The sequence below is a fragment of the Ammodytes marinus genome (genome assembly GCF_949987685.1).
Source record: "Ammodytes marinus genome assembly, chromosome: 16".
In the NCBI taxonomy this organism is placed as follows: domain Eukaryota; kingdom Metazoa; phylum Chordata; class Actinopteri; order Uranoscopiformes; family Ammodytidae; genus Ammodytes; species Ammodytes marinus.
Genome location: NC_137220.1, coordinates 1682601 through 1697906, shown reverse-complemented (window position 1 = coordinate 1697906; position 15306 = coordinate 1682601). Strand labels below are relative to the sequence as shown.

The window sequence follows — 15306 nt, the reverse complement described above, 5'->3', positions numbered from 1 at the left end:
GAGGGAGAGAGAGAGAGAGGGAGGGAGAGAGAGAGAGAGAGAGAGAGAGGGAGGGAGAGAGAGAGGGAGGGAGGGAGGGAGGGAGAGAGAGAGAGGGAGGGAGAGGGAGGGAGAGAGAGAGAGAGAGAGAGAGAGAGAGAGGGAGAGAGAGAGAGAGAGAGAGAGGGACATTTAGTGGAATCAATAACTCAATAGCCAGGGTTCCATCTAAATGTGAAGTGAATCTTTTTGAAAGTTCCCCCAAAAAATTAAAAATATATAAATGTGTAATGTGCTGAGGTGCTTTTCAATCCAGTGTTGCTAGCGGATAAACTCCACTAGTCTGGTCTGAAGATAAACTCCACTAGTCTGGTCTGAAGATAAACTCCACTAGTCTGGTCTGAAGATGGCGCTATAGCCGACGTAGCGTAACATGGCTGTAATGAACAGTAGAATAATTAGATGTTACAAAGAAGGAAACTAAAGAAACATGCCCTGTGTTCCAAATCACATACTTTTTCTTTTTACTACACTACATACTAAAGTACAGAAGAGTGTTAGTCTTTTTACTACACTACATACTAAAGTACAGAAGAGTGTTAGTCTTTTTACTACACTACATACTAAAGTACAGAAGAGTTTTAGGGCCACAGACAGGAGAGAAAAAAAAATCAGATAAGGAAGTTTTTTTTTTATAATGTCGAGAAATGTCAAGAATAAAGACGAATACTCCAAAATGCTGTTGGAGTTAGTGGGGCATCTAGGTATTTTTGGCATACTGCAATTGACGTGCATGTATTGGGACATCCTAAACCTGTTTCTGGCATACTAAATGGTCTGAACGTGTGGGTATTGGAATGCAGGGTCAATGAACATGGAGACAGTCTACAGGAATCAAGTTGTTATTGTCCTTTCAGTGGAGTTAGTGTTGTCCATGTTCACTGCTCTCTGCAGAGATTATGATGCACACACCAGGAAACAGCTGACCAGTCACGTGTGTTCAATCACTCAGTCACTACTGTGGACACAGAAAACATTTGATCCATTTATGCATCAGTCAGATTTTATTTTTTATTTTTATTTTTTTTGCGATTTATAGGAACCATTTTGAAAACCCAAGATAGTGATTATTTTCAACAATTTTTCAAACCATTTCTTCCTCTCTTCTGATTGGCTCACAGGTCGTCAGTTGGAACCTTCTTTTGTTAAATCTGCGACTTTCATCTTTTTTTTTTTTTGTTAACCGACATTCTAGAATGCAGAATCTTCAAAGGCATAGCAACAGTTACCAAGGAAGGCGGAGCTTAGCAGATATATGGCGGGAAAAGACAGACGGGGTAAAGGCGGGGTTAGGGCGCCACAATCGATTTTTTACACTGTTCAAGACTTTAAGCGCTTATTGGTCTGTGGCCATTAATAATAATAATAATAATAATAAAAAAATAATGAATATGATAGCTTTGTTTTATTTTGCACCTTTAAAGAAACCCAAGGACGCTTTACAAGAGTACAAAGGGATGAAAATAATGTAACACAAGCAAGGGCTGAAAAAATAAATAGATCAAGAGATGAATCTAGAATCTAAACCAGTGACCGTCAGTGGAAGATCGACTCGGCGTAAAAAGACGAAGGATTTACACAGTTATGACGTAATCGCCTTCTGTTACAATCTGCTCCAAAGGAATGTTCGTCTCTGGACTCTCAAATACTCACCAACAACTTCTGCATTTCTTCACCTCAGACTTACCATTGTCACTATAAGACGGTTTTGTTGAAATTCTGAAATAAGTTCTCAACATCTGATCATTTATATCAAGAAAAGCTGATCTCACGAGTCTAAAGGTCCTTGTGTTTAATTAGCACCGACACAGATTCTGTAGTTCTGAAAATATCTTCTCATATTTCATCGATTCGGGTGAAATTATGAAAAAATTGCGAATGTTTGTGACTATTGGAACATTCTCTGGTAATTGTCGTATTTTGTCCTGGGACTTGGGAAATCTGGATCTTGTAATAAAGAGAAACTTAAAGATCTGATAATAACATTATAATATTTAAAAACCTGCATTTTATAAGAATATGAAGAAGAAAACAGTCAATCATAATTTTGCGATTTTTATTTATTTTTTTAATCTCTTAATTATGAAAGTTTTATTTTACATTTGAAAGGTGCCAAGAGGAACTTATTTCTGAAACAGTCTCATTTTTCCTCTGATGATCATAAATTACATGTAACAGCAAACGAGACCATCAGTGCAAAGAATTATATTTTTATGTAGTTTTTCTTAATGCCTTTGTCATGGGTATACGCTCACCCAGGAACAACAGCTGGCGTGGTAAAAACACTACTGCTTTTCTCCAAAGGGGGGCGCTAGAATTAACACAAACTGAAAGTTCCTCGGAGCAGCTTTCAAAGAAGATATTGGTATTTGATTCATTATAATTTGCTTTTAATAATGAGAATCATAAATGAGAGAAAATGTAATTTGAAATGAAGTCTTTGCTGAACGGCCATGTGTGTAAACTTGCGATGAAGTGAAAAGTAATTTCGCCTTCTTGCTGTCGGAGCTGTAAACAAACATAAACATGTTTTCAATTCTTTATTCAATTAGACAAAATATTGAATATGTTTTCTTTTAGACGTGTTTAATTAATAATCCTAGAGTATTGTGTTTGGGGGGATGCAGGAGGACGCAGTAGAAAGAGACTCGTAGGAGCGTTTAGCGGTAACGTCTTAGCTGATGTGTTGTTATTGTGCCTCTGTATCATAACCTCTGTATGGACTTTTATATATCAAACATATTATAATAATCAATGTAGAATTCTTTGATTTCTTTCCAGTGGAATGTTCTGATGTCATCCAGACTCCAAAACTGTTTGTTTTTCTTCTTGGTGAAACTTCTTCTTCGTCGTTTTTCTTGTTTTTTAATAAAAAGGAAATTTCCTGCAAAACCTGAAAGGGGGCTTTTATTGTGAAATCCACAGGAAGTTGCTGAGTTTGATTGACTCGAGGCTGCTGGATTTTTAAGTCAAGGTTCAGGGTTCAAACAGTAACATTCAAGCACTTCTCCAGCACTTTCTATAATAAGTTAAACTTTTACAAGGACCCCAAAGCTTTAAATATCAATATTCATATAATGTATAATGACAAACACCTACAAAAGCTATTGAAAAAAACACATACATTTTCTATAATCCAATTTTCTGGCTTTATAAAACATTTTTTACTAGAATTTAAGGTTAATCAAAGTGACTGTGCTTCCGTGAGCCCCCAAAAAAATGGATTATAATTTTCAATAATATGACCAAGTTAGCGTGAAGATATTGAACATGTTGTGTGTATATTTCGGGCACATTTCAAACCTTGACATCACAAGCAGTCCAGGAGGTGAATTTAAAGAAAGCAGACAGAGCAATAAGAGAGTACACTGAACAATCCTTTTCTTTATTCATTTTTTGTTATCATTTCAATATGTCTGTCAGGGTCTGTTTTTTTAAAGTTTTTATTTTAAATTAAAATGTTTGACACACTTATAAAAGACAGCATCTGCATAGAGTTGTCATCTTAAAGATCCATGAAGAGAGAGAGAGAGATAGAGAGAGAGAGAGAGGGATGGACAGGGGGGTCTGGGGTTAGGGGTTTGTATAAGGAGAGGGGGTTTAGGGTTAGGGTTAGGGTTAGGAATACTGGCACGTCACATGAACTAAACAGAACAGCCAACAGCAGTACGAGAGTAGGGTAAGGGATATGGGGAAGGGGACAGATCGCTTTTACATTACGCTACGCACACATACACACACAAAAAAAACGGGACACAAGTTGCATTTCCGGTCAAAGTTGCATCTGAGGAGCGATCGCCCTGTCCTTCTTTTTTTGTTTAAAATTCTATTTTTTATATTTTTTTATTCGGGAACTTGTTATTTTTTTCTCTGCGTCTCTTTTCTACGGTGGCCATTTTATCCCCAGAGAAATAAAAAGCACTTTCCAGAAGGTTGCGATGGCAGAGCGTTGATGCCCCCAGCGTCTTATAAACGGTTGATTTCATCGATGGGGTTTCCACAGAAGGTCTAAGCTCCTACCTCGGCCCCGGGGCCTTGAATGCCTCTGCATCATCCTGTAGAAAGCCCTTGTTTGTTTCTCTGTATATTGCACGCTTTGTTTTACCGTAGGCCTGTGTGAGACTGGAGACCGGACATACCCCGACATGAGAGGAGAAAAGGGGGGGGTGGTTACTCTGGGAAGGGGCCGAGATCCTCAAAAAACGTTTTTTTTTTTTTTTTTTTAAACATTGAAAGCACCGCAGCATTGGGAATCTTCTAGTGGACTTCCCTTGGCCCAGACCTTGAGCTACTTTAACAGTGGTCTGACCAGGTAAAACCCTAACAGGTTCTGTCCCCTTCAGACTTCAGCTTAAATCTGTTGTTTTTGAGACTGGATTTTTTCAGTCCGACTTTGGAGCGATCTCTTTGAGTGAATGGAAGCGAAGACCTTCTGTGGGAACCAAATGGAGAAATAAGGAAGACTGTGATTGGATATTCAAAATGGTCTGACTGACGTTTCTCTAGAAGCATCTTAAGACTTAAGATTCCCGGTCAGGGCAGCAACGACAGTGAGGGTCCTTAGGCAAGACCCTTAGCGCTCAATGCCTACCTCAAGATTTAAGTTGTTTGGAGAAAAGCATCTGGTAAAATGACATGTAATGTAAAAGTTATAAACCAGATCCTGTGTGATTTATGTTGATTAACGATGAGGGGAATTTTCTACCAGTGCGAAATTGTTAGTCAACTTCTTTGCCGACGATATTGAACTTAAGAGCTTCGTCTGCCAATCCAACAAACAACTATTTGGACTCTTGAAAACCCTTAAAGACCTAGCAACTTTCTGGTCCATTTCTGGTGCTAAATCTCTGGGGAAACAGGCAGGTAACGAGACCAGGTGTGTGAAGCCTAAGTTCGGCTGGTTCAAACTGTTGATTGAGAGACGTGGAGAGGCAGACAGAGAGAGAGAGAGAGAGAGAAAGTTCGGAAAAAACCCGCAATCAGGGCTTTCCGACAGGGGGGACGTTGGATTGGGCAGGACAGCCCTGGAGGCGGGGTTTAGTTTTCCTGATATGGAGGGAAGCACTTTCATCAGAAGATCCAGTGAGCGGATCTTCTGGAACTGGGGTGATGGACGGACGGAGGTGTTTGGTTGTAGCTGTGTTCACACCAGAGGAACCTGCTTAGAAACAAGATGTCTTCACTTAGGTCTGGATGGATCGGGTTGTGCCTCTCAGACTTCCCAGTGGGTGTCATTCTACTTCTACTACTTCTATTCAAACTACGGAAAAACACTATTGTACTTCTTCTTCTTCTTCTTCTGCAGGTTTAAAGCCGGCGGGTGTAAACACAGCGTCTGAACTGAGTTGATAATGGCGGACGAGGACACTATGACGATATGTTTCCCTTTCTCTCTGCCTTCGTCTCTCTCTCGCTCGCGTAGAAATAGACTCAAAGGACGGTGGGGATTGTTAGGAGGGTTGAGCAGAAAAAGGACAGAGATCGAACCACTTTGTCAACTCTGACGGGATAGATATCTCAGTAGATTTATACATAGACATGCAAGTCATTTTTTAACTCTCTTTGAAGAATATTTACAATAATTACAGAACACAAAGAATCCAGTTTCAGTTTGACAAAATTGCGAGCATTCAATATTCAATATTACTACTATTATTTATGATAACGAAACTCCATTTTGTACTTCTTCTTTAAATCATTGCTATTATAGAATCCTCCTTTTTTAAAGTTGTCATGTTAGTTTGATCACTTTGTTGTGAAGCCATTCCTTCTCCTTCTGGGTTTTTGCAAATGTGTTACTGCATTTTTATTTGTCATTTATGGTCATAATAATAATAATAATAATAATAATAATAATAATAATAATAATGTTTTTTTTAACGTGTCTTTTCCTATTGGCTATGGCAGAGACCATGTGGGTGTGATCTATCTATCATATGCCCCACCCCTCCCACACACCCCCCACTAAGGGAAAAAACACTGATTCAAAAAACTGAAAAATACTGTTTTTGCACGATGGAGAGCAGAAGGACAAACACATTAATAAAACCAACCAGACACATCAGCAAACTAACAGACAGCTTCCTCTGAGCACTGAGCACTGGACAGCTGTTGCTTTGTGAACATTGTTTCAGGAAAAAAACAAAAAAATCATCGAGGAGAAAGTCCGGAAAAATATCCGACAGCGAAATAAAAACCCGACTGACTTGAATTCTCCCTGTCTCTGAAACATTGGAACCCAAAACTCTCTCCGCATGATTTTTTTTTTCTCCCCCGTTTCCTCTATCCCAGTCTGGAGAGAAAACTGTACACAGCCAACACACGCAGGAATGGCTACCGAAGCCACAAAAGATCGATATAGATTTATATATAAATATTCTTCTTTATATATTATGTGACTTCTTCAGTCTTTTCTCACACACTCAGGAACAAACTCACTGTAGGTTTATACTGTGGGAGCTGACATGGGCCATCCCCTTCTTAAAAGACATATTGTGGTGTTTTGTTTACAGCCAAAAAACAACTTATTCCTTTTCCTCATATGTAAAGTTAACTGGTATTTTAGCTTGATACTGATTGGTTGGGGTAGATGTTGAGATTCAGGATAATTTACTGTGTTTCGGTTGGTCGGCGATAATCCGTGAATCGAGACTTTCTGACCTTGAGACGTTAAAACCTGCAGTGAAGCATTATTCCTGTTGTGTGATTACAGAGACTCTCCAGAAAAATAAATAAATAAATAAAAATGTCAGAAAAATAACAGGAAAAACAGCAATTCATAAATAGACTGAAGAAAGCACCACCATCGTCTCCGTACATATGTCAACTCTCTCCACAGATGATTATGTTTCATATTTTTCTACATTATTCTACGGGGTGAAAAGGAGATGGGCAGCGGAGGCAGACTGAGAGAGCTATTGTTAAGCTGTGTGTGTGTGTTGATTTGTTGGACAGACCAACATACAGTGAGGGGCGGGCGAGGGGGCCTTTTACAGTTACCATAGCATTGGATTTATTTTATATTGTGTGTTATTATTTCTCAGTGTAAACTTGACTCGTGTTGTGCTCTTTGATATTAGCGGAGAACACATGAGGGAGGGGTTTAAGAACGCTTTGGTTTGGGATTTGAATAAATATATTATGAACAATAACAGTGATCATGGCGTCCATTAATAAATATGTCTGACCTCTTAATTGTCTCTTTCCGATCCGTCACAATTTTATCCCAAAAAAAAAACGAAAAACAACAAAGTGGAATTTCTTCAAACTGCTGCAACCCGCGGACCAATCGGCCTCTTCGCACATCTAAACAAACTTGTGCTGCTCCGACACAAACACACACACACACACATTCACACACACTAACACACAAACACACTAACACACACAAACACACTAACACACACACACACGCATTTATGCACCAATCTGGTTTGGACTGAAGAGGAAGGGAGGCATGCTGCACACACACAAGGCCGGGTGGAGAGGCTTCATACGTTTAGAATAATAATAATCAACGTTTGTGGGGTCGACAACTCCGCCACAAAAAACACATCAGACTAATGCAAACGATCACAGATAGATCAGCTGATAACGAGCACAGAGAGATCAGCTGATAACCAGTGGAAACCTGGCGGGATGTTGGGAGGGATTTGGGGAGTTCGGGGGGTTTGGGGGAGAAGCAAGATGGCTTACGTCAACAGCAGCGTATTGGAAAAAAAATTCATTTCGCTTCACATTTAAATATCAACTCGGCCCCTTTAACAGAACAACCGATCCAGTGAATGTTCCAACACTGTGACGGAGAGAAAGCACATGTTGACGGCGGGTAACGGAAACGTATCTTTAACTTTTACGATAGATAAAAACTAAAGCGGAACGTTAAGTTAAGTTGAAACTAATAATGTGGCTCGCTAACGTGCTAACCAAAGACAGGTCCGGTGAGCGGTAAAGTGCACGACATAGGGGGGCAGGTTGGGGGGGAGGGGATGTGGGGTGGGGTACAAAAAACACAATCATGCAAAACTCCACAACGCTTTGCATGCCTTTTTTTATTATTATTACTATCATTATTATTATTATTATTTTCATCATTATTACACATATTCCTCAACGTTCTCTTTTTGTACAAACAACTACAACACAATCAGGGGAAGACGAGAGGACGGGGAGCAAACACTCGTACACACTTCCTAACCCTTTGACGCGCCGTTGAGTCAACCTTACCAACTTCACAGAAAACACACACACACACACACACACACACACACACACACACACACACACAGCAAACATCAGTGTCAACAAGCTGGCTGGTGCTACAACAGCATCCTCACATCGAAACCATCGCAAGACTACCGCGACTAACGCAACCATGACGCAACCGTCGACCATCGAGAACATGAAGGTGAATTGAATACCGTGTGGCTGGCTTTGATATGTGAAGAACGGAGCTCTGTGATTGGTGGAGGCAAAGATGTATGGGGGTTTGAAACAGAGCTCTGTGATTGGTTGGAGGTAAAGATGTATGGGGGGTTTGAAACGGAGCTCTGTGATTGGTGGAGGTAAAGATGTATGGGGGGTTTGAAACAACAGCCAAAAAATGTCAGAATCAGTTTTTAGCTTCCCGGGATTTGTCAATTCGCTATTTAAACCCAAAGAAATATATAAAATGAAGCCGAGCTCTAAAGATTCAGTGTTTTGCTACGCACTATAAACATCACAGAATGCAGCCATGTACGAGGACAACACAACATCAGATCAAAAAGTGCTGAAATATTCTAAATCTACAGACAAACTCATCTGAACAAACATCTATTGGATTCTGCTGCGCGGAGGGGGGGGGGGGTTGGGTTGGGCTCGGGGGGGCGAGGGTTGGGTCGGGTCGGGCTCGGGGGGGTGGGTGAAGCTTTGGTGAACACAGAAGTAAAGTTTTGGTTTTTCGGGGGGAAAAGTTAAAAGAATAAAAAACTAAAAACTCCCACCTCCACTCGTCTCCTAACCTGAACCTAGAGATTCTCGCCATTTTATTTCACCTTTCGGACCCACAGCATCACAGATACGTCTACAAGCTAACAGCGCTATAAGCTAAGCTACCGATAAGACTCCCAAGAAAACACACATTCTACAGAGCAATGACTTATTTCCTCATGCCAAGACACAGCAGCCAGACAGACAACGCATCGTTAGCCGCGCTAAAGCTAGCTTACGCGGCCTTGAGTTGGACAGAAATCGTTGGGTCATGTCAGCGGCTAACATTGTTCGCTAACAACACAACAACACATCGGACTAAGAGCTGCAAAGTGGCGTCACGTTTATACAAAAGAGAGTTTCAGGAAGTGTTTTAACTTTTATCCTTGAACATCTGAAACATCTCTGTCCACTTCGCCTCTGAATCTAGAGCTAGCTCGCTGTAGCTAGCCACCGAGCTAACACCCTTTATCTCAAATGAAACTTAGCGGTGACAGAGTGACTAGTAGCGAGGAGTTTAAGGGAGTATTTCTGGGCGATGTTAGTGTTCCACCCGGACAGAGGTTGACATGTGACGGCCTCAACAGAAGTAGACTAAACACCTTCCGTATCACAGAGCCTGAGCACAGACAAACCTGACGCCTTAAACCCCAATCTAACGTCACAGTAGTAGTGTACACTGGGACAACACACACTAGTGTCACTCCTCCACACACACGCACTAACAGGGACTAAACCAAACATGCTTGTACAACATAGATAGTCTTGAAATGTAGCACACGTGTATTTTGTCCCAGTCTGGAGCCAATAACCCATCAGTCTTATGTGTCTTAGAGAACTAATGGTGATTAACTCTTCTGTCAAAGCTTCATTGGTGTAAAATAGTCGAGTTAAAGTCAAGTCTCCCTGTGCAGCCACGGCTAATGCTAATGCTATTTTGATAAACAGTAAAATACATCTTAAAACAACAATGTACGACAGATTGGATGTTATTAACCTTCTCTGTGTTGCTACGATGGAAAATCTAAATCCTTCATTTGATCAAATTAAACGAGTTTGACAGAAGAATCCTCTCGGCCAGATGACTAGCCATTTCCCAAAAACCTTCAACCGTCATCGGAAGGTGATGTCGTTTTCTAAATTCTGGACACGAGGAAAACTATCTTTAACATTTAACATCATCTCCAACTAAACGAGCAGCTGCTAAACGATCTACACGCGACACGAGCTAACGCTAAAGCATGCTAAGCGACCCAGGCTAACACTAGCACTGGCATGACGTGTAACATGGGAAAGATAAATGTTCCAATGTGTGTATGTGACAAATGTTTAAAAGTAGGATGTGTGTGTGTGTGTGTGTGTGTGTTAATGTGTGTGTGTTAATGTGTGTGTGTTAATGTGTGTGTGTGTGTCACATGTTCCACCTTCCACAGACAAAAAATCCACCGATTACTGAAGATCTAAAACACCAGGATGGTCAAACACACACACAGTCAGTCAGGCGGGAGCAGGAGGGGTGCAGGGAGGAGCAAACAGGCAAAATGCTTCTTCAAAACCCAACAGACTTAAAAACATTAAAACGTCTAAATGATGTGAGGCCGGCACGTCACGTCACACGTCACGCACGCACTAAAACAGCAGCACCACGGAACAACCAAGTAACAAACGTTCCCCATTTTGAAACAAAAACGTCAAAAAAAAAAAAAGCGAAACGTTTTATTTTTATTTTTTTTACCACGACACTAAGGTAACCAGGGCAACACTCGGGTAACCAGGGCAACACTCGGGTAACCAGGGCAACGCGACATTTTTCCGTCCACACCTTTGTTTGTTGTCTATTGTGAAGCTTTGTTGTTGTTTGTGTGTAAGTTTCATTTCGACGCTTTTGTGTTTTGAACTTTTTAGTTTTTTTCTTCTGTACTTTTTAACGTGTTCTCTTCAGTTTTTAGAATCTTCCGGAAGAACAGTTGTGAGTGACAGCTTGGAGATGACACCCCCGCCTTGACTACAGCGATCGGTGTCACGCCAAAACCTCGATTCTCATTGGCTATCGTGGGCGGGGGAGGCGGGACAAGTCGTCTTCCTCTCCTTAACTAAACTGCATAGATTGACTGTCCGTGTCTCCTCCCGTCCCTGTTATAAACCCCCATTCCAACCTGTCAGTCAAACGTCACTGGCCAATCCCTCCCCCTGCTCTTTGGTTGGATAGGTGCGACAGGTAGGGGAGGTTGTTACTATGGAAACCTGCCACGTTGTTTGCAATGACACGCCCACAATCCACCCACCAAAATGTTGTTTTCCCAACCAACCAATCGGCTGGCTTGGAAGAAAAACCTTTTTCCAGTTGGGCAGTGTGTGTGTGTGTGTGTGTGTGTGTGTGTGTGTGTGTGTGTGTTACGATGGGTGGCCAGGCTTTACCAGTGTCTAAGCTAATATCTAATAGGCTGACTGAGGTGAGTGACAGGAGTGAACAACCAATGAGAGGCGGGCTACAGAGCCAACAGTGAGGTCGGTCCCTCCCTCCCGGTGACATTGGGGACAGAAGTTGGTTCAGACCAAAGCCGGAGGGGGATGGGGGGGGGGGGCTAGTTCTGAGGGAAAAGCGTTCTGGAACTCTGGAGCATTCTGGAACTGTCCAGGATCAAAGAGAATGTTCAGGAACGTTTACAGCATCAAAGACAACGTTCTGAAATGTTCCGATGGAGCTGAACAGATTATTTGAACGTTCTCTGAAAACGACTCTTAACACTTCAGTGGAATGTCGAGCACGTTTATTAAGAACGCGCTCGACCGGGGAACAAATGTTAAGAAGCTAAAAAACAGATTTATATATGTTAATTTAGCTCTGGAATGCTGTTCCCGCAGAACCCCCACCCTACAGCAGTCACCATCACTGTCCTCGGAGACTCGCGAAAAAACGAAAGAAAACGGTTTAAAAAATAAGAAAAAAAAAGGCAAAATAAACAAACAAACAAACAAACCAACAGGTAAATGTCATTGTTTTTAACAGGTAGCTAACCCATGTGTTGCTTCATATGCTCAATACATTTACATGTACATCAGTAATAGATAGTAGGTTTATTCGGACCCTCTTTTTGTTTACGTTATGTGTTTTAATTCAGCTATAATGTGATGGCGGTTTTTTATTGTTGTTTTTTTTGTCTTTGTCTTTAGAGCCCCACCCAACCCCGCGGTGTTTCCTCTATTCTGCGATGGGATAGTTTTCTCTCTAGCTGATTGGCTATCTGTCTGTCTTGCATTTTGTGTTTCAAGTTTTTGTTGTAGCTGTTGTCATGGTGGCGGTTGGTCGTTGGGTCGGTCGTTAGGGGCGGAGTCTAGAAGCCCAGTGTGCCCCCGATGGTCGACGCCAGAACTACGCCCAGGATCACACAGCAGATGATGATCATGATCTTCTTCTGCAGGGGGGGGGGACACAATGACAGACGTTAGTGGGTCAAAACATTAATTAATATATATTAATCTTTATCCTATTTTGTTTCTGTTTTCTCTGCCCATTATATGTTATCCTTGTGATTGTGTCTATTGTGTATGCTCATCGTCACTGTAAATGAGGGAAACCTCAGTGACTTTCGAGTGAAAATAAAGGTTATTGATTCAAAACAGCCTTTTGAACTTCATTAAATGTATATACAGGGATTCCAATTGTCATGAGATTCCTGGAAAAGTTTTGAAATTTGAAAAAAACGTTTTTCCAGGACTGGAAATGGGTTGGAATTAACTGAATGTTTCGGGAAAATGTTTCTGAATTTACACTGATTTTCGCTTGTTCATAAAATCCCCAAATAGTGTCTAAAGTTGTGTGAAATAGTGCAATCTACAGTCTAACCCAGCCTTACCTTGCGGGCCTGGCTATCTACAGTCTCTTACCTTGCGGGCCTGGCTATCTACAGTCTCTTACCTTGCGGGCCTGGCTATCTACAGTCTCTTACCTTGCGGGCCTGGCTATCTACAGTCTCTTACCTTGCGGGCCTGGCTATGTACAGTGTCTTACCTTGCGGGCCTGGCTATATACAGTCTCTTACCTTGCGGGCCTGGCTATCTACAGTCTCTTACCTTGCGGGCCTGGCTATGTACAGTCTCTTACCTTGCGGGCCTGGCTATGTACAGTGTCTTACCTTGCGGGCCTGGCTCTGGTATTTGACAGCCTTCTTGGTGTCGGACACGGCTCGCTCCACGTAGTCCACGGAGTGCTCAACGTTGTACTCAATTCTGTCGATCATCTCTCCCTAGACGCAGCACAACGGCGAGACATGAGACTATACCCACAACATGGAACACATTTATATTTTTTATTTAATTGATTGCACTGTATTTGTCTCATTGTACGGTGTCCTTGAGTGTCATGAAAGGCGCCTTGAAATAAAATGAATTATTATTATTATTATTATTATTATTATTATTATTATTATTATTATTATTATTATTATTATTATTATTATTATTATTATTATTATTATTATTAATAACATTGAACACATTACCGTTAGCTAGTCAGTAAACTTTTAGCCAGCTCTTTTTTGTTCTGGCTCTCATACTACTCATACTAAAGCCCTATTCATGCTAAAATGGATGGTTAAGTAGACAGAATGTAGTATATACATGTTGAGTTTGTAGGAGAGAGGACGTTAGTAGGGCAAGTAGTATGTAGTGTATACATGTTGAGTATGTAGGAGAGAGGACGTTAGTAGGGCAAGTAGACAGTATGTAGTATATACATGTTGAGTATGTAGGAGGGAGGATGTTAGTAGGTTAAAGCTGGGGTATGTGATTTCTGATTTGTCAAAGTTACCATGAGCTGTACACTTTGACCAATCAGAGCGAGGCTCTGATTCTCCATTTTAATTGGCTGTTGGGACTGTCCATTCACTTTGGCATGACTTTGTTGGTGTAGAGCGTGTCAGGGAGGGACCATAGGGGAGGGACCAAAGAGAACAAGTGGAGCGGTTGAGGTATTTGGATTCAAATCTCTATCCCAACTGCTATTTTCTCCCCAAATCATATACCCCAGCTTTAAGTAGACAGTCTGTAGTGTATACATGTGGATTATGTAGGGGGGAGGACGTTAGTAAATTAAGTAGACAGTATGTAGTATATGTACATGTTGAGTATGTAGGAGGGAGGACGTAAGTAGGTTAAGTAGACAGAATGTAGTATATACATGTTAGCGTTGTGCTAGCTGTTAGCGTACCTGGCTCTCCACCAGCATGGCCATGTCCTACTCATACTTAAAAGCCCTACTAACGTCCTACTCATACTTAAAGCCCTACTAATGTCCTAAGTAGACAGTATGTAGTGTATAGATGTTGAGTATGTAGGATGTTGGATGTATGGCTTTCTGAACACAGCCTAAGTACACAGTATGTAGTGTATACATGTTGTGCTAGCTGCTAGCCTACCTGGCTCTCCACCAGCATGGCCATGTCCTTCTCATACTAAAAAGCCCTACTAACGTCCTAAGTAGACAGTATGTAGTGTATACATGTTGTGCTAGCTGCTAGCCTACCTGGCTCTCCACCAGCATGGCCATGTCTACGAACATGTCGTGCAGTTCTCGGATGCTGTTTTCCAGCTTGATGATCTCGGTGTGCCGGGTCTCGATCTCGTTCAGCGCCTGCTTGGTCATCTGAGAGTCCATCTTGATCTGCAGGGGCCACGGGGTCAACCACAGGGATTATAGAGATCTATCTATCTATCTATCTATCTATCTATCTATCTATCTATCTATCTATCTATCTATCTATCTATCTATCTATCTATCTATCTATCTATCTATCTATCTATCTATCTATCTATCTATCTATCTATCTATCTATCTATCTATCTATCTATCTATCTATCTATCTATCTATCTATCTATCTATCTATCTTACTGCTGAACTTTATAATGGTTTTACTTTTTAACTATATCACGAAGCTATGTTCTTAAAAGTCTTGGACTATAGAATTTGTTTCAGTGGTGTTAGTCTGGGATCCGATCAGGGGTTTGTAGCCATATCAGACCTGACAGACCTTCAGATATTGAATTGGCTCCTTCCCTGTCTGTCTGTCTGTCTGTCTGTCTGTCTGTCTGTCTCTTTGACACTCTGGTTACATGGCTTCACTCTGTCTGTCTGTGTGTCTGTCTGTGTGTCTGTGTGTCTGTCTGTGTGTCAGTCAGTCTGTCTGTCTGTCTGTCTGTCTGTCTGTCTGTCTGTCTGTCTGTCTGTCTCTTTGACACTCCGGTTACATTGCTTCTCTCTGTCTGTCTGGAATAGCAACGTGAGATGACTTCAAATA

The 15306-nt window shown here is 41.3% G+C and overlaps 1 protein-coding gene across 1 annotated transcript in view; it reads right to left on the bottom strand.

Moving 5' to 3' along the window:
* Positions 1-12344: 12344 nt before the first annotated feature.
* Positions 12345-15306, bottom strand: part of stx1b (syntaxin 1B) — a gene marked incomplete at both ends in the record, with an annotated part of 61638 nt that continues 58676 nt past the window's right edge. The window contains 3 exons of the mRNA XM_080043239.1: positions 12345-12425; positions 13146-13256; positions 14534-14671. Coding sequence (XP_079899365.1) covers positions 12345-12425; positions 13146-13256; positions 14534-14671 — 330 coding nt within the window. The remainder of the gene's footprint in view (positions 12426-13145; positions 13257-14533; positions 14672-15306) is intronic.